Genomic DNA, 23672 nt, shown 5'->3' on the forward strand with positions numbered 1-23672 from the left:
ACAGTTATAAATGCTATTGAATATTACGATAGGCGTTGTGATAAGGAGGTTGGGTTCTTCTTTGTGGACGCTGAAAAAGCATTTGACAATTTGAACTGGGATTTTATGTTCGCCACTATGGAACAGCTACAGTTGGGAGAAAGATTTATCAGAGCAGTAAAAGAAATTTACAGAGACCAGAGTGCAGCAATTGTGGTGAATGACGAGGTGACTAAGAAATTGACTATAGGCAAAGGTACAAGACAAGGTTGCCCGTTGTCTCCACTGTTGTTTACGATGGTTTTGGAAATTTTGATGATACAGATCCGAGAAGATAATGCAATCCGTGGAATAAAGATAAAAGACTTTTCCTATAAGGTCAGAGCATTTGCAGACGATATAATGTTAATTGTGGAAGATCCAATTGAAAACATGCCAAGGGTAATAGAAAAAATCACAGAATTTGGAGATTTGGCAGGTTTTTTTGTAAACAAAAAGAAGTCAAAGATACTGTGTAAAAATATGACTAAACAAAAACAACAGCAACTTATGGAAATAACAGACTGTGAAGTAACAAATAAGGTGAAATATTTGGGAATTGAACTGACTGCAAAGAATATAGATCTATTCAAGAACAATTATGAGAAATTGTGGACTCAAATAGAGCGAGACTTGATTAAATGGAATAGATTGAATTTGTCATGGTTGGGAAGAATTGCAGCAGTCAAGATGAATGTGCTGCCAAGAGTGATGTTTTTGTTACAGACAATACCAGTCATTCGGGATTCCAAGCAGTTTGAGAAATGGCAGAGAAAGATATCGGACTTTGTTTGGGCAGGCAAAAAGCCTCGAGTGAAAATGAAAGTGTTACAGGACGCGAAAGAGAGAGGCGGAATGCAACTGCCCAACCTAAGACTTTACTATGAGGCAATCTGCTTGGTTTGGCTGAAGGACTGGATGATGCTTAAAAATCGCAAATTGCTGGCCTTAGAGGGATACAAAAAAATATTTGGATGGCATGCATACTTATGGTATGATAAAGTAAAAGCGGACTCTATGTTTTTACACCATTACATTCGGAGAAGCCTCTTCACAATATGGAAAAAGTACAGAGATTACCTACAAGAAGGAATTCCCTCCTGGGTGGTTCCTTATGAAGCGATAGATCCGAGAACTGTTGATAATGAACAACAGTGTTTAACGTATAAGGAGATAACACGAATAGAATTTTCTAAATTAAGAATAAAGACGCAAGAAGAGTTGTCTCCAAATTATGACTGGTTTCAATATAGACAGCTCAGAGACCTTTATAAATCAGATTGTGCCAAGGGAGGGATAAGAATGGAGAACTCGGACTTGGAGGAAGTAATTTTACAAGAAGACAAAAAGGAAATTTCAAAGGTCTATAAAGTGTTGTTAAAATGGTATACTGAAGAAGAGGTAGTTAAGGTGCAAATGGTGAAGTGGGCTATAAATTTTAATAAAGAAATAACAATGGAGGCGTGGGAATATTTGTGGAAAAATACTTTGAAGATTACGACATGCACTAACATTAAAGAGAATGTCTATAAAATGATCTATCGTTGGTACCTGACACCAAAGAAAATTGCGCTAGGGAATGTGAACACGTCTAATAAATGCTGGAAATGTAAAAAAGCATGAAGGATCTTTGTACCATATGTGGTGGACTTGTGAGGTAGTCAGGCAGTACTGGGGGGAAATAATAAGAGTAAGAAGTGAGATTTTACAGTTTCAAGTCAATAAGAACCCAGAACTCCTGCTACTGAACTTGGGAATGGAAGATATTCCAGCACAACATAGGACATTGCTTTTTTACATGACAGCAGCGGCTAGACTTTTGTATGCGCAAAAGTGGAAAGTACAAGAAGTGCCAACTATCGAGGACTGGATTCACAAATTGCTGTACATGGCGGAGAGGGATAAACTGACAAGAAAACTAAGAGACCTTGATCCAGGACAGTATAACACAGATTGGGAGAAGCTGAAACAATATTTGGTGAAAAAATGGGAGGTGGGAGGAGAACTGTGGCAGTTTGAAAATTACTGAAGAAAAACAAAAGAAGAGAGAAGTGACTATACCGGGGGGAGGAGAGTTAAAGAAGAATTACTAAGCAATTATTCTATTTGATTATTCTATACAGTATTAAGTAATAGTTATTATGTGATATATAAGAATAGAAATTAATTAATTAATTATGTTGCTGGCAGATAGGGGTGTAATTGAGAATTAACAGAATTAAAATTCATGAATACAAGAAGGGGGGGAATGAGAAGTAGCATATAGAATATAGGTTAAATTGATTGACTTATGCTGAAGGTATTTTTGGTTATAGCGATATTTAGAAATGTGCAGAACATGGGTCAAATTGATTGACTTATGTCGAATGTATATGGTGTTTATAGGTATATTTAGAAATGTGTAGAATACGAGTCAAATTGATTGACTTTATGTTATAAAGATAAGAGATATAAGAGGAAGTAAAGAGTAACATACAGAGTATAAGTTAAATTGGTTGACATAAATGTATTCATCACTTATGAGTACTCAAGTTATGTATAGGGAGGGATAAATTGTTTGTCCCATATTGATGACATTAGAATGAATAAGTTAGAGTACAGGATATTGAGAATATTACCAGTATTATTACTATTGAATAATATGCCAGGAATGTATTAGTTAGTTGATAAGTGAAGGGAAATTGACTTAGCACTGTGTTATAATAGACTAGCTTAGAAGAGTGTGAAAGTATATGTTTAATTGACAAAATAAGTTGAAATGAGTAGGGGAAGAATAGACAAAGGGTTGGAAAACTGTTGGAAGTCAACAAACGGGGGGGAAAGGGAGGGGGTTAGAACTGGAATATTAAAGTAATTTGATTGTTATAAATGACAAAATATTTCTAATTCCAATAAAAATTTAGATATATAATTTTATGATATTACTCCAAAAAAAAGTTGTGTTATGAGCCATCAAACCTCAAAAATACACTTTTCCCAAAAGGTTTCCACAATTTTGGCCACTAGTGTAGAGTCGGAGGACTAGCAGAAGGAGGGGGGGAAGTAGCCACAGGGAACCTTCATCTGCTTTGAGCTTTTTTGTAACTATCTGTCTTAACAAGGGTGGCGTGAGAGCATGAAACTGGCAATACCAATAAAGAACTTTAACTCCTGAAGTCAAGTCTTTTGAGAGTCGCCTGGCATCCTTGCACCAACTTCATGACAAATTAGAAGTTTTGCATCTGCTGGAAGATCATATGGATATTGAAAGGAGGAATTGTAAGCCATGATGCTAAAGGACCATGCAAGTGAGGCAAATGATGGTATTATTTCTATGCAAAACTCAAACATGTATAAGAAAAATAATGTGACAACAGTGGTAACTGCTATAATACATATATAGTTACATATATAAGATTTTAATCACTCATTTAATCAGGGCTTTTTTTCAGCAGGAACGTGGTGGAATGGAGTTCCGGAACCTCTTGAAAATGGTCACATGGCTGGTGGCCCCGCCCCCTGATCTCCAGACAGAGGGGAGTTTATTTTTATTTTTTTTTAAATTTATTAGGTGAGAATATTAATACATACAACTTTCAAATAACATCTCAATATCATTTCCCCCCCACCCTTTCCCTCCCCCCCTTTTTTCAGGTCTTCCAACAGCTTTCCAACCCTATATCTTAATCTATTCCTAATCTATCCCCTTTTTCTGTAACTCATTATATCATGTTTACATTCTGTTTTGTTAAACTAAACCCTATCCGTTAGCTTCAAATCTATTATTATTAGCTTAAAATCTATTATCTATTACTATCTGTTAACTTCAAATATATTTAAATTTAAGCTAACAATTAAATAAAATATCTACTTTATTAGTTTTACCAATATCTATTAACTCCAAATCCACTTAAATTTAGTCTAACAATTAGCTAATACTTCACTTCATATGGTAAAGATTCTGTCTCTTCCAATAAAAAAGCCATTCTAATAATTTTCAAATTGCCATAATTCCCCTTTCACGTCCCACTTCTTTTCTAAATATGTTTTCAATCTTCCCCAATCAGTAAAAAATTCTGTTAAGTTCTGATCTCTCAGCTTTCTTGTCATTTTATCCATTTCCGCCATGTACAGCAATTTATACATCCAGTCTTCAATAGTTGGTATTTCTTGCACCTTCCATTTCTGCGCATACAAAAGTCTTGCTGCCGTCGTCATGTAAAATAGTAATGTTCTGTATTGCATAGGAACATCTTCCATACTTAAATTCAGTAGCAATAGCTCTGGGTTCTTCTTTATTTGGGTCTGCAAAATCTCATTTATTACTTCTAAAATATCTCCCCAGTACTGTCTAGCTACTTCACACGTCCACCACATATGGCACAATGATCCTTCATGCTTTTTACATTTCCAGCATTTATCTGACATGTTTGCATTTCCAAGCGCTATTTTCTTAGGCGTTAAATACCATCTATAAATCATCTTATAGACATTCTCTTTAATACTGGTACAAGTTGAAATCTTCAATGTAGTTTCCCATAAATATTCCCATGACTCCATTGTTATTTCTTTGTGACAATTGATTGCCCACTTCACCATCTGTACTTTGACTGTGTCATCCTCTGTATACCACTTCAAAAGTATTTTATAATTTTTTGATATCTTCTTTTTACTTTCTTGTAGTATAGTCTCTTCCAATTCTGAGTTTTTCCATTTGATTCCTCCTTTTGAACAATCCGAGTTGTAAAGGTCTCTAATCTGTCTAAATTGGAACCATCCATAACAGGGAGATAATTTTTCCTCCGTTTTGATTCTTATCATTTTTTGTTCCATAATCAATATCTCTTTATATGGTAGACATTGTTCTTCATTATAGATAGCTCTCGGATCGATCACTTCGAACGGTACCACCCAAGAGGGGATACCTTCACCCAGATATTTTTTGTATTTTTTCCAGATCGTGAAGAGGCTCCTTCTAATATAATGGTGCAAAAACATAGAGTCAGCTTTTATTTTATCCTGCCACAAGTAGGCATGCCATCCAAACAGCTTCTTATAACCTCAGACAAAGGGGAGTTTAGATTGCCCTCCATGCCCCTGGAGCGGTGCGGAGGGCAATCTAAACTCCCCTCTGTCTGGAGATCAGGGGGCGGGGCCACCAGCCATGTGACCGTTTTTGCTGAGGGCAACCCACTGAGTTCCACCACCTCTTTTCCCAGAAAAAAGCCCTGCATTTAATATATGCTTGAATCAAATAATCCTGAGAGAGAGAGAGAGAGAGAGAGAGAGAGAGAGAGAGAGAGAGAGAGAGAGAGAGAGAGCAATTATGAATTCAGCCAAATTGCAAAGAAGGATTTGGAGCTTTTTGAGAGACTATAAAAATCAAAACAACAGTGTGGGTCTGTATTTTGCACAGCCATAATTAATTGTTAATGGACCATTATCAGATCCTTCTAAGAGGATACAACAGGGTAAGACAAATACCTTTTCTGTTACAATTAGTGAAGCATGTTGATTAGAGGTAATTATGGTACAAGGTGATTGATCCTGAAGGTTGCAGATTTACTGCCTGGTGAACATAACCATTACCTCTATAAGGTATCAGATGGAAAGCAACCAGTGGAGCTGGATGGGATTGCTTGGTTAAAGAGGCAGTCACCCCTTGATTAATAATGCTTGCACATTAGCATTTCTCATTAATAGCTTTTCAGGGGCTGGGGTGCTCAGCTTAAAGGACTTAGATTGCGACAGTACAGTCACTGTGACACTGAGAGATCTGTGTCTTTTGGTGCTACACCTCTGAAGATGCCAGCCACAGCTGCTGGCGAAACGTCAGGAACTACAATGCCAAGACCACGGCAATACAGCCCGGAAAACCCACAACAACCATCGTTCTCCGGCCGTGAAAGCCTTCGACAATACAACCAGAGTATACTGATTTATTTTTTAATTTATTTTTTTATAATATTTTTTATTTTTAATTACTAACATCCAGACTACAACCAAACTACAAACAGAAAAAGGAAAAGGGAAACAAGGGGAAAGGTAAAAAACAACATAGAACATAAACTACAACTACAAGTATTGAATTCCCTTCATAATACAATTCTTTAAAGTTAAACTTTCTCATATGCTATTAGATTGGCAGATCTTATAAAATACAAACTACAGTCAGGATCAGGTCTTCTCCCCCCCCCCCCGCGTGTAGGTCTCAATTCTCTCTGAACAGCTACACTAGCTGCACTCACTCCCTCCTCCCCACTCCCCCCTCCAGATTCTGAATCTTCTTCTTGCTGGAACTCTTGATGATTAAGCACAAAATCCCTCAGCTGTACTTCTGATGTTATCTTGTAGGCTTGGTCTTTATATCTAAACCAGATGCCTTCCGGAAATAACCATTTATATTTTATGTCACACTTTCTCAGAAGAGCTGCAAACCTTTTGTATTTGAATCTTCTCTTCCGAGCTAAAAATGGAACGTCCTTCAGTATCTTAACCTTGTTGCCCAGAAAGTCCAAGTCCACATTAATCAAATTGTATAAGATGGTGTCCCGAGTCTTCTTAGATGAAAAATCAATAATAATCTCGCGAGGCAGCTGACGCTTTCTTGCATATTTTGAAGATGTCAGGCGGACTTCCAGAATATCGCTTTTTCCTCTTCTTTAGTTGCCTTTGCGAATGACGCCAAAAGTTCCGACACCAAATCCTTTAAATTTTCACTTTCCCCCTCCTTCACATTCTGTAAACGCAATACTGTCTGAGCACGATCCACTTGTAGTCCTATCAATTGATTCTCCAGAAGCTTTACTTCTTTATTTGTAGCTCTCATGAGTGTTGCATTTTCCTGGGCAGATTTCTCTGCTTCGAGCGCTACCTCTTTAATGGTTTTCACTTCATTTTCAACTGAGCCAACCCTTTGTCTGATTTCATTTAGCTTGTCAACAAAGGGCTTCTGTCATGAGTCAGCCCCAGCCCCGGCTGGCCACCTTACCTATTGCTTCAGAGTCCTCCTCAGAAGATGAGCAGGAAGGGCCAGAAGGGTCTTCTCTAGAGCCAGAAGCCCCTGCAGAAGCTATTGGAGAGGAAGAGCAGTCAGAAACCACTGCTGCTGCTCCAGGAGGAATTCAGCAAGAACAGCCTGGAGCTTCTGCAGAGACAGTCAGGGATGAGGAACAGCCAGAAACCTCCACAGAGGCTGTAAGAGACAAAGACTCCCACAGGGCAAAAGCGAAACCTGAGCACCTGGGGCCAGCTGAAAGGAGGAAACATAGAGATAAGTCAGCTCTGTTGGATAGGCGAAGGAGCACCCGTTTACAGGCGCAACACCGAACTGAATTGTTAGAGAGAGAGGCAACAGCTGTTCCTCATTAGGACAGCATAAAAGGAAGACGCCGAGGAAACCAAGCGTGGAAGCAACTCAGCTCGCCACTCCCTGCTACCAGAGCTCTACGCCTGGACGCTCTTGCCCTGCCTTGTGCCCTGCCCTGCTGTTGGATTGGATTTTGACCCCGGCCTGCTTTCTGACTACTCTTCTGCCTGCTCCTCTCTCTGACTGACATATTGGCTCTGACACCTGACCTGACTCCTGGACTACTGACTTCCTGCCTGTTGTGTTCTGCCCTGCAGTACCAGTGGGCCTCCTGCCTGCTGTGCCCAGCCCTGTGCGCGACAGCTTCATAGCTTCAACGACCGACCGTTTAACCACCTCTTCAAGAGTCTCTCCCTTCCCCAGCAACGCAGCCGAAACCGATTTGCCCACCGCGGGGCTCTGCTTTTTCGTCGCCATCTTAGGGGAGTGGGGGGGAGTCCGCCAACTAGGTTCCAAAACTCAATGAAGGGGAAGATTTCCGAACCTTCTTTAGCTTCAGCTCCCACCAATCCTTCGCATATGCTTAGAATAACAGAAGGGATCTGCTTACTTACAGGTTTTCACCTTAAATCTGCTTGTTGCCGTTCTCCATGGCCCGGCAGCACGCGATGTGCTGCGCAAGTCTGCTGGCCTCCATAGGAGCAAACGGGCAATTTACCCCCTGGATCAGCTTCAGGGGGCTCTTCCCGCAGCGCTCCGGACCCTGGCCCCCTAACTGGGAGTCCTGGGGGTTAACCTTCGCAGGTCAACCTCCCGGTCAGGCTGCTCGGCCGCTTCCTCCCAGACCTGCGGAGAGGAGCATCCAACATGGCCGGGAAAACGAAACCGAATCCAGAGTATACTGATTTAATTGATTTGTGACTAATAGAATTGTCTATTTAAACAACGGCCTGCCAAGTGAAGTGCCAAATAGTAGTGTATTCAGCTGTATTTGTGACTGGTGAACATGACGTAAACTGAACTGGCAGGTGTTCAAGCATCCCTAGTGTAGCAGAACCACAAGTGACAAAAGGCACAGATTGGACACTTGTCAGCTTCCCTCAAGTTTTGATGGGAAATGTAGGCATCCTGGTCTCGCAGCTTCACTCTCTGACTGCTGTCCAATGGACTTTTCAACTGTCACTTGTCCAACATTCCGCCAAGCTGCCTACATTTCCCATTAAAACTTGAGGGAAGCTGACAAGTGTCCAATCTGTGCCTTTTGTCACTTGTGGTTCTGCTCGTAGATTCCTAGACAGAAAAAACCATTTGGTAGAGGAATTTTGTATCCTTCTCTTATAGTCTTTGCACTGAGTGGGACTTTTGCTTGATTAGCCTTTGATTTCACTTGTGATATAAATTGTTAGATTAGAATTCCTGGGATACTTAGTCAGGCATTTCATTAATTACATTCAAAATGCACATCCTTATTTGAAAGAGGTTCTGGAGAAGGTTAGGAGAAAAGAGGCTCCTTACTGTGCAAACCTTGAGGAGAGAGAGACCAAAATCCTGAAAATGAAGCTCAAACATGAAACCTAGAAACTGTGCTTTGTGTACAGGTATCCCATGTTTCCATGAAATACAAACCTGGAATTGTGTTTGTAATCCAATGGATAATTAATTTAACTGCTTGGTATTCTGTTGCTTAAAGTTATCTCTGCCTTGGTACTTTTTGAAAGAGTTATTAACCCTCCCAAGGAAAAAAACCCAACTACACTATTTGGGAACTGGAGTCAAAATTACCCCAGCATATAGCTCCCCCAAATGGAAACCCTGATAGTTCTCTCAATCATGGCATTAGCTAAAAAATCAGACCTCAAGAATAACTTTTCAGCAATGCAGGCCAAAGAAGTGTAAAAAATGGAATCGGGGACAAAAATACCCCTCCTTGAAAACATCAAATCTTCACAGAAATGTAAATGGGGTAAAATTGACCCCCACCACTTTTAAAGAACAATACAGTTTATTTTAAAGAAAGCAATCATTTTTAACTGTTTTAACTGCTAGCCTTCTTGTAACCTGCCCTCAGGCTGCACCTGTTGGAGCCTTACAATTAAGAGCTCTTCCTGAATAACAAAAGGAAATAATCAGCTCAGTGGAGAGATGGCCAGGGTCATCTGACGTTCCAGACTGAATGACTCCTTCAAGTCTGGAAAATGTGAAGAGGTTCAAAGGATGCCTACAAACATTCCCTGGCTTGGATTTCAGTGGGCTAGAATGGCTCGATTTTTTAAAATTGCGATACATTTCAATTTGAACAAGTCTATTGGGGGCCTTAATGACCCCATTTGATGAACCTCAAACTTAAAAAAGAAAGGAAGTGTGGAGGGAAGAGAGGGACTTCAGAGTATTGGAGTTCATTGAGGAGAAAGCATAACAAGAGATTGGTGTCTTTAGAAAGTTTTAAATGTGTAAACCAATTTTTTTCAAAGACTTCTGAGGTCAAAATAACCCGTTTCCTTGGGAGGGTTAACAAAGATTTCTGTTTTGCTACTTCCATTGTATAGATTCATTTAAGAAGAAGCAGAGACCTTACTGGGTTTCAGATCTCCATTATCTTCACAACATGAGCACATTAACACTGTACCCACAATGTAACCCAGAAACTATTGAATTTCATCTATGGGTGAAAATGATATTTTGAGTCACCGTTTAGGAATCTGAGGCTTCACTTGAGGCTGCAGTAATGTTAACTAACCAGCCAAGAAATATCTGCTATTTCTGGGACTTTTAGCCAGCACTAACATTTCCTCCTTTATTAGATAAGCTGTTTAAATCATTTTTTATTTTAGGTGTAATGGATTGATGTCATTCACTGAAAGAGATGGTCTATCAACTGCCCCTCATCAGGGGTTGTATTAAGACATGCTGAGGCCCCCAAGTTTGAGAGATTCCATGAATGAAATCCTGCCCTCAAGTCATAGTTGACTTATGGCGATGCCTGGTGGGGTTTTCAACGAGTCAAGGCATAGGTAAAGGAAATCAAATCAATATATATGTATTGATTCTATGCCTTGACTCTTTGTATCTTTCCTACTCGTGTGGCTTCACCCCCTTCTCTGCATAATCTGAGTAGGCACCTCTTATTTTTATATTTGGTGGGGTTTTTGAGGTAAGACACAAATGGAGGTGGTTTCCCATTGCCTGCCTCTAAAACCCTGGTCTTTGTTGGAGGTCTCTCATCCAATTATTGACCAAGGCCGACTCTGCTTAGCTTCTGAGATCTAATGAGATCAGCTCTCCTGAACTATCCACGTAAGGGCAAGGGGTCCCATAGTATTACCAAAAATGTACATTGAAATTTAGTCAGATTTTGTTGTATTTAAAGGCCCCTCATAATCTGATGCCCTAAACCATGAGCACCATGGCATCTGCTGGTATCATACTTGGCAGCCATTCAAAGTTTTCAGAAAGTGGGTGGGGCCAGGCAGGTTCCTGCCTAGCACGGCTTCTGATTGGTCATTGCAAATCTGTGCAGATTAAAATAATGTTGCTTTGGCTGTAGCTTCCACCATAATGTTGTTGTTATTCTCTCACTTATTCCTCTTTCCCAGTGTATTTTTAAAATTACCCCTCTTCTCCCCAGTACTTGGACTTCCTCTGGGTGTATGTGTAGCTCTGTCTTCCACAGCAGCCATTTTGTGGTTGGCTCCACCTCCCCTGGCAGCTATTTTGTGGTTGCACCCACTGCCCTTTGTCAGAATTCCAAAGGTGCTCACAGTCTCAAAAAGGCTGAGGACCCTCCCCTAAACTGTAGCTTACTTAGCTTGTGCGTAAATCCAGCTCTGCCCTGCATTTCTGTCTTAGGTCATAAATCTCATGGGAGCTAAGTACATAACTTCTCTGAGAAATGGTACAAAAATATATTGCTTACAGTCATTTTGCTTTTGCTGAAATTCTTTGATACTATGCCTCCTGACTGAGCACCAATGGGTAGAGGCTTCATGCAAGATTTCCAGTTGCATGAGCTAGGTCTGGGTTCTGCCTACCTGGTAACAGCTATCTCTGTTGATTCCAATGTGGGATTCCAAGAAGCAGCTGGCCAGCCATTGCAGAAAACTTTGATTTGATTCTAACAGGCTCTTCCTGTGCTCTCAAATCTGCATCATTCATGACCCCCTTAGTTGTCTTTTTTTTCTAAATGGAAAAAGCCCAGAAATAGAGTTGTGACGATTTAGGTGGAGCCCAAAGGCAATTTGCATATCTGCTGATTCTCCTGAGAAATTTCATCAGTCTCTCAACCATGTTTGCTTTTTCAGCCCTTTCCCATCAAATAGTTCTCAGTTTCCTGTCATTCTCTCTCTTTAGTGGACAAGGTGTTTCAATGACTAAGTTTCCCTCATTTGGCCAACCCACCCTTAATCCTCTTTGGGGGTTTATCATCACGTCCCATGGATAATTTACAAGAAGATCTTGATTTAGCACTGGATATGTCCTTATCTACGTTCATCTCTGAAAAAAAAATAAGACTCTCAGCTATTGCCTTTATCACTGTACAAAACAAATACCAGTTTAGTCAGAAACAAATATTTAATTCTTGTCAACTTTCTTTTTGTATATTAATTCATCCAGAACAGGAGGGCAAGAGAGCTGTTTCCCTCAGTTCAGCCACTCCCACTTTTGGTCTGTATAAATTTGGGTTTCAGATTTCCCACAGACACTTGTCAACGAATCTGATTCTCCCAACAAAGGCTTTGGTATTGCACAGCAAAGATGGTAAGCATGAAGGTTTTTTGTGTCTCATTATGGTCAACCATTTCTTTGATCTGGATGGGATAAAACTGATGAAAATGTTGAACTTATAAGGTAGATTTACATGGGGCAGCTGAAAAGGGTTTCCTGCTTTAGGGGAAAAGTTATTTCAGACATTCCATGTCTTCTCTGTGACTCCTAGCCCATCTCTACACCCACCCCTCCTTTGTGTCACATTTGCCAGTGTAGAACTGCCAGCAATGCAGAATCTTTGCAAATCCAGAGTCTGGCGAAGGGCTATACAAAGTAGCTATATGCAAATACAATTAATTGGCATAATTGTTTTTGAGCATACAATTCAGTTTTCCATGGTGCTGATTCCCTCCCCTCCCCCATAGCTCCCAGGACACCACCGATCCTGGCTGTTTCTTACAATATAATATATGGTTTTTTTAAAAAAGCCTTTTGGTGTTTTTAATGTGTGTGTACAAGTGAAGAACTAAGAGCCAAGCTACAAGTGATGTCTTACACAGGTTGGACACTTGTCAGCTTCCCTCAAGTTTTGATGGGAAATGTAGGCGTCCTGGTTTTACAGCTTGGCTCTCCATTACAGCTGCAAGACCAGGACGCCTACATTTCCCATCAAAACTTGAGGGAAGCTGACAAGTGTCCAACCTGTGTCAGGCATCACTTGTAGCTTGGCTCTAAGCAGAGCCCTCCAGGATTAGACAAATGGTCTGTCTAGTCCAGCATGTTTTTTCCCATAATAGCCAGCTAGATGGCCCTGAAGACCCAGGAGTAGAGAAGCCAAGGCCTGTCCTTGCTGCTGCCCCCAGCAACTGACATTCGGGCATATACTACCTCCGAATATAGCAGTGCCATTTAGCTGTCATAACTAGTAGCTATTTCCATGCATTTGTCTAATTCCTTTTTAAAGACACATACAGTACCAGCCTAAGCAGAGCTGCACCATTCTCAGGACATCAATGGACATAGAAAGGACTGTTCTGTTAAGCTGGCAGCAAGTTCCACAAATGAATAATGAACTGTGTGAAACATCCCAAATCTACTGCCAGTCAGTTTCACTGGATGCCCTTGAGCTCTAGTATTTTGGGAGAGGCAGAAAAAGTTTGATCTGTCCATTTTCTGCAGGCCGCAAACCATTTTTATAAATCTGCATTATGATGACCCCCTTAGTTGTATTTTTTTCTAAATGGAAAAGGACCAGAAATGGAGATATGACAGTGTGAAGTTTAATTAAAAAACAACAACAACATATAAATTCTCTGTGTTCAGTTCCCCATTTACATTCTACACACACACATTTACTGTTCTTCCTCATGCACACCTCACCTATTTCACATTGCTTAGAGCTTAACTTTACATTGCAAAGGCTTCTTGTCCCCCATGTGCCTGCCCCAATCCTATCCACTAGATGTGTGTTTGGTGTTTGGAAATGAATACTCAGGCATGTGAGGGCTTGCTTCGAGTTGGGACTATGGCATGCACCAAGAAGGATACCCTCCTGCCATTTTTCTGACTTGAAATAGGCCCTGGGAATTGCTTTCTGCTCCACTGAAGAAACGTATGTGTAGCCAATAAGTTCATGTCCTCAAGGCAGCAAATAAAAACTCCACGGTGCCATTTCAGATCAGGAAAATGGCATAGGAGGAGGCTGAAGCCAACATACTATAGTCCTGATATAAATTGGGTCCCCATACACCTAGGAATTAAGTTCTGAGAGTGGAACTCCCAGAGTACAGCTGGTTGACAGGACTGGAGCCAGGGCCAGTGCCAGGGTTTCTGGCGCCTGAGGCAAGATACCTACTTGCGCCCCCGCCCCCTGCTAACCAATTTTTAAAAACAGAAGAAATGTAGGAAAAATGAAAAGCATAAAACTTGAAACGTTTTACATTTTTAATTTAATGTTTATTTCTTAATTTAAATTTTAAATTTTAATTTTTTAAATAAGTGTGAGAATAACAATAATCTTTGTTTTTCTTATTGTGAAGCAAAAATCTATTTTGTGAGGAGAAACAGCGACTTGCATTGAAGTTTTGAGCACACCTCCTTTTTGTATGTTTGTGTAAAAAAGTTTCCCTCTCTCTTTCTTCCCACCTCTCCCTGAACCCAGAGACTCTTGGCAGTAGAAGGAGGGCTTCTCTTACAGGGCCTGCTTGGAGGAGAGAGATGTTTGGAAGGGGGAGACTGAGCTGAAGCCTTCTGTTTCTCTCCGACCCTCTCCAAGCCTTAAAATATTGATCACCTTTGTCAGAGATCCTTTTTGGGAACTACCCTCCATGCTCATCCTTCTCCCCACCCCCCTTGGGTTTGAAGTGAACGGCAGCTGACAGCTAAAAATGTGGTGTATGAATATTGAAATAAACTATTGGGGGAAAGGGGGAAGGTGGGGTGATATATATAAACTAGGAAATGAGAGAAGGGATAAAGAAGGGGCGCAGTGCAGGGCGCTGCTCTGCTGGAGTGAAGGGGGAGCAGCATTGAGATCGGACAATAGCAAGGGGGCGGAAGAACAAAAGGGAGAAGGGGGAGGAAAGTAATAGAATTTAAAACAACAACTTTAAACCCAACAACAGTTATTTGCTCCTACCTGTTACACCGGGACTGAAAGGGAATTATGCGTGTCTCACCTCACTTCCTGCTTCCTCTGTGGCAGTGCACACACAACCAGCCACTCTTTCCACCAAAAGCAGCCCCCCCCCCCAAATAAAAACCTGAGGAATGGTGAGAAGTAGAATTGATGCCAGCCGGGGAGGGGGAAAGGGATGTACTAAAAGGAATGACAGGATTGCCCATTGGAAATAATGGGAGAGGCTTGAAGGCTCACTGAAGAAAATGGGAGCCAGGAATGCCAATTTACTTGCATGGGCTCCATTGAAATGCATCAAAACACAATAAAAGAGCAGTAGTGAAGAAGTGAGCTGTGGGTCATGAAAGCTCATACCCTATCACAAATTTTGTTAGTTTTATAGGTGCTACTGGACTCTTGTTTTTTTCTACTGCTACAGACAAACACGACTACCCATCTTGATCTATCAACACAGGCCCCAGAGTAGAATGACAGTCCCTGGGAGAAGAATCAGTGGTCTGGGACTGGAATGGCAGTGGGTGTGGAATGACAGAGGGTGTCATTCCAGTCCCAGAGCCCTGACCCTATTCCCAGGAGCAGTTGTTCCACTCTTCGACCTGTCATTCCAGTCCCTGAGCGCAGGTTCTATTCCTAGGGGCTTTCATTCCACTCTGGGGCTGTCATTCCAGCCCAAGAACACTTCTGCTACTCCCAGGGGCTTTCAGTCCATTGTGGTGCCTGTAATTCCATTCCAAGAATGCTTCTCTACTATCAGAGTCTGTCATTCCACTGTGCAACCTGTCATTCCTTCCCAGAGCACAGATTCTGCTCTGAGGAGCTGTCATTGCACTCTGGGAGTTGTCATTCCAGTCTCAGAACACTTCTGCTCCTCCCAAGGTCTGTCATTCCAGTCTGGTGCCTATCATTCCTGTCCCAGAATGCTTCTTCTACTCCCAGGGGTTGTCATTGCACTGTGCTTTGGGGGATATCCTTCCAGTCCCTATTCCAAGGACTGTCATTCCACTTTGAAACCTGTCCTTCTGGTCTCGGAGCACAAACTCTATAGCTAGGGACTGTCATTGCACTCTAGGGACTGTCCTTCCAGTTCCAGAGCACTGAGCCTATTCCAAGGACTGTCATTCCACTCTGAAACCTGTCATTCTGGTCCTGGAGCACAAACTCTATAGCTAGGGACTCTCATTCCACTCTGGGGGCTGTCATTCCACTCTCAGAGTATTCCATCTGGTCCCAGAGACCTTTATGGAAAATCCATTCCACATTTTCTTTGCAACTTTTTTTCTGTTTTGATGCATTTCAATGGAGCCCAGGCAAGTAAATTGGCATCCCTGGCTCCCATTATCTCCAATGGGCCTTCAAGCCTCTCCTATTATTTCCAATGGGCAATCCTCCTGTCATTCCTTTTAGTACATGGCGGGTGGGGGGGGGGAGCAAGAAAGAAAGGAGGGCTCAAGGGAAACAAAAGGTCAGATGGGAGCTTGCTGCTCCCCAGCCAGCTACTGTGTCTCTTGCTCGCAGAAGCTTCGCCCAAGGCTTAAATTGAGAGAGAGGGAGAGAGCGGAGGAGGAGGAAAAGGGCAGAGAGAGAAATGTCCCCGCTGATGGGGCTGCACTCGAAGCTCTTCAGGTGCTGGCTGAGTGGGAAGACAGGGCTGCCTTTCGGCACTCCAGAAGAAATGCCTTGCACCAAGAGAGGAGAATTCCTGCGCAAGTGCATGGGAGCGCACACACTGCAGGGAACTTGGTTGTTGGGGGGCCGGCACGGCACCTCCTTCAGAGTTCAGCAGCTAAGGCGGGGGCCGGCTCCGCCTCAATGGAAGCGCCGGCCCTGACTGGAGCAGACAAGGACATTGTAACATATAGTTAGGTCCATGTCTTAGCCTATCATTCTGTGTTCGTCCTGTGTGCTGACAGGTTTCTGAAATCTTCTGAGAAACTGGCACTTTCATACAGACTGTAAGATCTGATCAAGATGGGTAGCCATGTTAGTCTGTCTGTAGTAGCAGAAAAGAGCAAGATTCCAGTAGCACCTATAAGACTAACACAACTCGTTTTATAGTTGTATCTGAAGTAAGCTGTGACTCACAAAAGCTCATACCTTACCACAATTTTGTTAGTCTTATAGGTGCTACTGGACCCTTTCTCTTTTTACTGTAAGATCTGAGTAGAGCCAGCAGCTACCAAGGATTCATTCCAATCATCTCGTGCAGCCAGTATCTCGTTTTCAAACGATGCTGCATGTCTTTGAGCCTCCCCCCCTTTTGTGACACATTCATAGGAGTTTGGTGGCAAATTGGCAAGAAAATGTTGCTTTTCCAAATCTGTGTGTTTTAATGTCGCACCCTATTTGTATGTGTATGACCACAACCTTTTCCTTGCCAATTATTTTAAATTGACATTGTTGTCAAAAATAGATATAAAGAGAAACACCATTTCTGAAGCAACCTATTGAATACTATGTCTTTTTATGCACTATTTTTTAAAAAATGTAATTGATTACAAAACCTTAATGGAGATGAGAATAGAAGGAGCTTCTCAAATAACTTGAAGTTGTTTCTAACTGTCTCTTATTCATTTGTTGCTTCTTTTCAGAAAGTTCTTCCAATCCTGACCGTCTTATGCATTACCCTGGCCTTGTGCCATGGAGCTTGTTTAGTGGCACCACCCCAACTAACCATAAAAGATGGTAATGTTATCAAAGGGCAGAAGATTATTTTTCAGCTCAAAAATGTGATTTTGGCAGAATGAGGCTGCATGTATGTCCATACTACTTACTTACATCAATATGATCTCTTTTGAGTGTAGTATAGCGGCGAGAATGTAGGGCTCGGATATGGGAGGCCCAGGTTCATATTCTTACTCTTCCATGGAAGCCTGTTGGATGACTCTTTCAGCTCAACCTACTTCACAGAGTTGTTTTTGTGAGGGCAATGTGGAGGAGGAGAGAATAATGTTGGAAACTGCTTTGAGTCCCCATTGGGGAGAAAAGTAGGGTATAAATATCAGAAGTAAGTGTCATGGCTTCAACCAGAGAATTTTAGGAATTGTGGTTTTGGTGTAGTTGTTGAAGCATGACCAAATATCTTGAGTTTTCACCCATTTAGCTGCTGAAATATGTGAGGCAGGGCACTTATCCTGAATGAGAAAGCTGTTCTCCCCTCACATATATCTATGGATTCCTGTCCTATTCTTTTTATGCTAAATGACCAACACATGTTCACCATTAAATTGAAAACTGGAAATATCACCATATCAGTGAGAGCCAAGCTACAAGTGATGCCTTACACCGGTTGGACACTTGTCAGCTTACCTCAAGTTTTGATGGGAAATGTAGGCATCCTGGTTTTACAGCTTGGCTCTCCATTACAGCTGCAAGACCAGGATGCCTACATTTCCCATCAAAACTTGAGGGAGGCTGACAAGTGTCCAACCTGTGTCAGGCATCACTTGTAGCTTGGCTCTGAGTCTACTGGGTTAGAAATTTAGAACACCATCTTGATAAAACTACAGTTCCTTGGGCATCCTGTAGTGATGAAATGACTGTTAAGCCCAGATTCTACCACAGTGTTATGATGGGTGGAGGCCTGATAGCCTTGCCAAGTCTCCTGCTGTGGCAGAGGAGACTGCCTGCTGGCAAATTCCTTTGCCCTAGGAGATTTTTTAAAAATAAAATGTCACTACAGCACTTCTGGGTGCAACCTGGATGTTGCCTCTACCCTCATCCCCATGACCCCAGCCCCAGCCTTCCCAACAGTTGCCAGGTTCAGCTTGTCAACCATATAATAGGTTGGGTTGCCATCTCTGGGTTGGAAAATTCCTGGAGATTTGGTGGCAGAGCCTGAGTAGATCAGGTCTGAGGAGGAGAAGGAACTCAGCAAGGTATATTGACAGGATCCACCCTCCAAACCTGTCATTTTCTCCAGGGAATTGAGCTCTGTAGTCTGGAGATGAGTTGTAATTCCAGGAGTACTCCAGGCCCCACTTGGAAGTTGGCAACCCTATGCACTGTGCTTGCTTGTACTATGCCTCCAGCTAAGCAAAGTATCCAAGCAATGTGCTTATATGTATTGTATACATTTTAGAGTTGCCATTTGACTATCTCAGTGGGGAAAAACTGGAGTGGCAAAACAGTGTAGAGAGACAACACTTATGATTACATAACCAAAGTGATGTCATTTTGTCATGGGGTGTTCTAGTATTCACCCCAAACTCTATGGCAGGGATCCCCAACCTTTTTGAACCTGTGGGCACATTTGGAATTCTAACATAGTGTGGTGGGCACAACTATAAAATGGCTCCCATATAATGGCTGATGTAGGAGACAGAGCCAGCCTCAGTCACACAGTGAAGATCCTTGTGCTAAGGAAGCAATTTCTGCCAAAGCAATGTTTTAAAAAATCTGCATAGTCAGTGACCAATCAGAATGACCATGCTTTGCAGAAGTCCCACCAAGCCCCACCTACTTTCTAAAAACACTTGGTGGGCCCAAACACTTGGGTGTCATAGGGGCACAACTGTGCCCACAGGCACCATGTTGGGAACAGAAAATCCTGTTCTATGGATTTTGCTGGAAATGATGTCATGTGGGACAGTTTCCCAGGGTTTGCCAGCCAATATGTGTATTGGGTAAATTATGTATATATTATAAGATTCAAGTCCAGTGGCATCTTAAAGACCAACAAGATTTTCAGGGTATAAGGTTTTGAGAGTCAAAGTCTTCAGATACCATATGTGCACACTGTGTAGTCTTTGCTTTGGCATTTCTCCCAATTCCTCTCTGATTTTTAGGAATTGGTTTTTATTGACATTTGGACGTTATGGCATTACTACAAATAAAAATGACAGAGATCCTCCCTTTACCCCAGGTAAAATTGTGGATCCAGACGGCTGTGTTGATCCTTTTGATGGGAGTAAACATCCTTTTCAATCTGAGTGGAACACAGAAAACTGTCATATTTGTTACTGCGATAGTAAAGGAGAAGTACAATGCTGTTCCAGGTAAGCTGGAGCCCAAATTTGAATGTATCTTGCCCCAAATTGGAGTTTTCCCTCGCAGAGAGAGCAGGACAACAGAGTATTGGATGGATGACTGGTATCTGTCATAGGCTGATGGAGCTTCTGTTTGTGTTGTGATTAGACATGGGCATGAACCCCCCCAAAAATATCGAACAGGGAGCTTTGAGGTTTGTACAGTTTCACAAACCATGAACCATGAACCATGAACTTTCACAAACTTGCCCCGGTTCCCAAACCAGTTTGTGTGGTTCCTGAAAACATCACTTCTGGGGCAGCAGAAGGTCTGCAGAATAGGCATGTGAGCTTCCAGTTTCCCCCTTTTAAATGCCAGCTGCTTTTCAGCTGATGGGAAGGGAATCCTCATCAGCTGAAAAAGGCTGCCGGCTGTTCTGCTTCCCATGTTTGCAGAAGTTTGCTTATTCCCTGCTGGCTTTAAAAGCCAGGAAAGGGCTAAATGGCTGGTTTTCCCTTCCTCCTTTGGGGTATGCACTCTCTCTCTCTTTTTCAAAGTTGCTGCTGCTTCCCTGCCACTTTGTTTCCAAAGGGCTGTGCAAAATGCTTGAGTTTTTTCCTCTTTGCAAAGCCTGAAACGTCTTGGAGGGAGGGAAAAACAGCTATTTAACCCTTTCTTGGCTTTTAAAACCAGGAGGAAAGTGCAGTAATGTTACAATGTTGCAATGCTACAATGTTATAACATTGCTATACTTTCTTGCCTGGGTAGGGGGGAAGTGTGTGTGCATACCCCAAAGGAGGAAGGGAAAACCAGCCATTTAGCCCTTTCCTGGCTTTTAAAGCCAGCAGGGAATAAGCAAACTTCTGCAAACATGGGAAGCAGAACAGATACTGAAACACTTTAAAGTTCCAGCTGGCATTTGAAAGCAGCAACACTTTTCTTGCACGCAAGAGAACTGTTGCTCCTTTCAAACGCAGGCACTTTTTTCAGCTCATGGGGGATCCCCCTCCTGTCAGCTGAAAAGCAGTGGGTGCACACCTCTACTGCAGAAAGCTCATCTCTGGTTGCCTAGGAAACTGATTGATCAGCTCAAGGCTGTCTGCAGTGATGAACCAAAAACGAACCAAACAAGCCAACCTAAAGTTCATCCTGGTTTGTCAGAAATGGGCTCTGACGAACCGCTGGTTCGTGAACCATGAACCGGCCAGGTTTGTGACGAATTTTGGGTTGTATTTCAGTTCGTGCCCATCTCTAGTTGTGATCCCTCATTAAGAAGAAGATATGTAAATGGCTCAGATGGCAAGCAGAGTTGTGTAATGGTTAACATATTTGACTAGGAGATCTGGATTCATATTTTCTCTGCAGCCCTGTGGTTGACCTTGAGCCAGTCACTCTCTCTCAGACTAATCTACCTCACAGGGCTGTGGGAAGATAATCTGGAAGAAAGGAAAACCTTGTACTATATGAACCTTGTATCCTGCCCTTGGAGGAAAGATAGGATAAAATGTAATCAGATAGATAGACAGATATGCTATTCTGTGTATTGACCTACATTGTTTCTTATCCTCAAAACAAGGAGCAAACATCCATTGGACAGCCTTGAAAGGAAGCTTGTCTCAGGGCTGTTTTCCATTGGAGCCCATGACATGAAAACACATTAAATTAAACAAGGGTTGGACTAGATGACCCCTAAGGTGCCTTTCAACTCTGCAAAAAGTTCAGAAGGCACCTAACCTCCCTGTCCATGGAATGTCTGTACACTTTCAAATTCAAGGGATGAGCTTCCATATAAGTGAGGGATACTTTCCAGGCAGATTTGAGGCATGATGTCTTTTCTTCAATATTCAGCTAACTTATCACTAAGGCCACTGCCTCAGTCTCTACAGGTTTCTCATGCACACACAAAACTACAGTCCTATGCATCCTTTCATGGGTGTAAGAACCACTTAACTCAGTGAGATTTCTTCTAAGTAAACGTGAAAGGTATTGACTGTCACATAGTATCTGCACAGAAGGTGGATTTACACACCTTCTGTGGATTTACACACCTTCATTAACCTGAGATTTAAAACCAATCCAGCACGGGAGAATTAAACACTGAGTCTGGGAACGAGCACAAAACTTGATAGAAAGATGCAGAACTTCTTTCAATGCTAGAGCTCAACTCTGGAAAGGATGAAGAAACAATAAAATAATAGCTGCGAGGTACAGAAGTTTCCTTTCCCTCTCTACCCAGTCATGTTGCTTTGTGATCCAGTCCCATCTGGTCTCCAGAAAAGTGGTGCATATGTTTCCTAATTAAAACAAACAAACAAACAAACAAACATCTTTATCATATTCCAGAGCTGCTTTATAAGGCTAAACTTGCTAAATATGAACTGCAAGATCAAGCAAACAAGCATGTTGCAAATTAATAGAAACCTTGTTTTACACCTACCTGCTTTTGTCCTTTGCTTTAGATATGGCAGTATCGCAGTGGCTGAAGGATGCAAAGCAGTTGTCGACCCAGAAACATGCACATACAAATTCTATAAGGCTGATGACCCTTCAACACCATGCCCAGGGTTTTAAATCCCAACTTTGTTCCCTTCATATATGAAAACGGAATAAATCACTTCCTTCCACCTCTCTCTATGTCTCTTTCTCCTTTCTTCAATGAAAGTTAAAAGGATGCCTTTATTCAGATTGTTCAACCCCCCCCTCCCAAACCAGAAAGATTTCTTCTGATTGAGAGCCTGTGAACATTATTATTTCTCTTAAGGTAATTTTAGGCAGGTACCCATGCTGGTCTGTGTAGAACAGCAGGATTTGAGTTCAGTGGCACCTTAGAGACCAAGATTTCACTGCAAGCTTTCAAGACTCAGAGAGCAACCTTGTCTATCTTGACACATTAGCTAGCTTAACACAGCATCTTTCCATTTCCCCTCAGGATTTAGCATCTCTAGGTGGGACTAGGGTAAAATTGTACACTTCGTTAGACAAATTTAAACTCACCATTACTGCATTGTGTTTCACCATCTGCTGAGCAGCAGAACAATAGAACATGGAATGCTCAGGAGTAGAGGTGGGCATGGACCAGGAAAACCCCATGGACTGCTGGCCTGTGGTCCATCAATTTTCACGGACCACAGACCACAAAATTTTCATGGACCACCCTAGTTCGCGGACTGGTTCATTGGTCCATGGTCCATCACTTCTAGCAGCCCTGACTCTGCCCCCTTCACACTCAGAGAGCCCAAACTCACAGAGATCTTCAGCAGCCTCTCCTCCAGCCACCCTCCAAGTTTGGTCATGATTGCATTTTGGACGACCAAGTTACAGACCCCCAAACAGGCCACCCTCAGGAGACTTCCAGTAGATACTGAAGTCACAAATGCTAACTGACTTGCATTGGCTAGCAACACCAAAAAGTTGCAATGAGGCAAAATCAAACAGGAAAGGGTAGGGGAAGAGACCCCTTACTCCCCACACAGACAGCTTCCCAGTTGTTGCCTAGAGAATTAATTCTTACTCCTTGTTTGCATAGAGAAGAATGGGAGCTCTCTGGCTGGCAGGCAGAGCTGCCTATCAAGATTTAGAGGGCTAGGATTGGCTGCAGAAGACCCACCCCTCCCTTGAAGAATGGGAGCTCTCTGGCTGGCAGGCAAAGCTGCCTATCAAGGTTTTGAGGGCTAAGATTGGCTGCAGAACGTCCACTCCTCCATTCTTGCTCCTTGCTCCATAGAGCAGAATGGGAGCTCTCTGGTTGGCAGGCAGAGCTGCCCATTAAGTTTTTAAGGTCTGCAAAAGGTCTGTAGATGTCCCCTTCATTGCCTAGGAAATTTATAGATCAGTGCCAGGATATCTGGACTCACAGACCACGGACCAATGGACTAGCCCAAATGGACCAAAATTCATGAAAAAAGTGAGTCCCACGAACTGTGTTCATGAACCACAAACTAGGCTGGACCATGCCTAATTTAGGTCTGTTTTCCGGACCGTGCCCACCTCTACTCAGCAGTTGATTGGGATCACACCACAGAGGATGTGCTAAATCGATTTCTTGTACCTCTCCTAAGA

The 23672-nt window shown here is 42.3% G+C and overlaps 1 protein-coding gene across 1 annotated transcript; it reads left to right on the forward strand.

Annotated features, from left to right (window-relative positions):
• Positions 1–12013: 12013 nt before the first annotated feature.
• Positions 12014–22241, forward strand: LOC129342665 (small serum protein 5-like). Its single transcript, XM_054998543.1, has 4 exons — positions 12014–12061; positions 17237–17330; positions 19510–19642; positions 22073–22241. Exons 1-4 carry the CDS (start codon positions 12059–12061, stop codon positions 22182–22184), a joined length of 342 nt encoding a protein of 113 aa, XP_054854518.1. The 5' UTR covers positions 12014–12058; the 3' UTR covers positions 22185–22241.
• The last annotated feature ends 1431 nt before the right edge of the window (positions 22242–23672 follow it).

The sequence above is a fragment of the Eublepharis macularius genome, chromosome 14 (assembly GCF_028583425.1).
Source record: "Eublepharis macularius isolate TG4126 chromosome 14, MPM_Emac_v1.0, whole genome shotgun sequence".
Taxonomy (NCBI): Eukaryota; Metazoa; Chordata; class Lepidosauria; order Squamata; family Eublepharidae; genus Eublepharis; species Eublepharis macularius.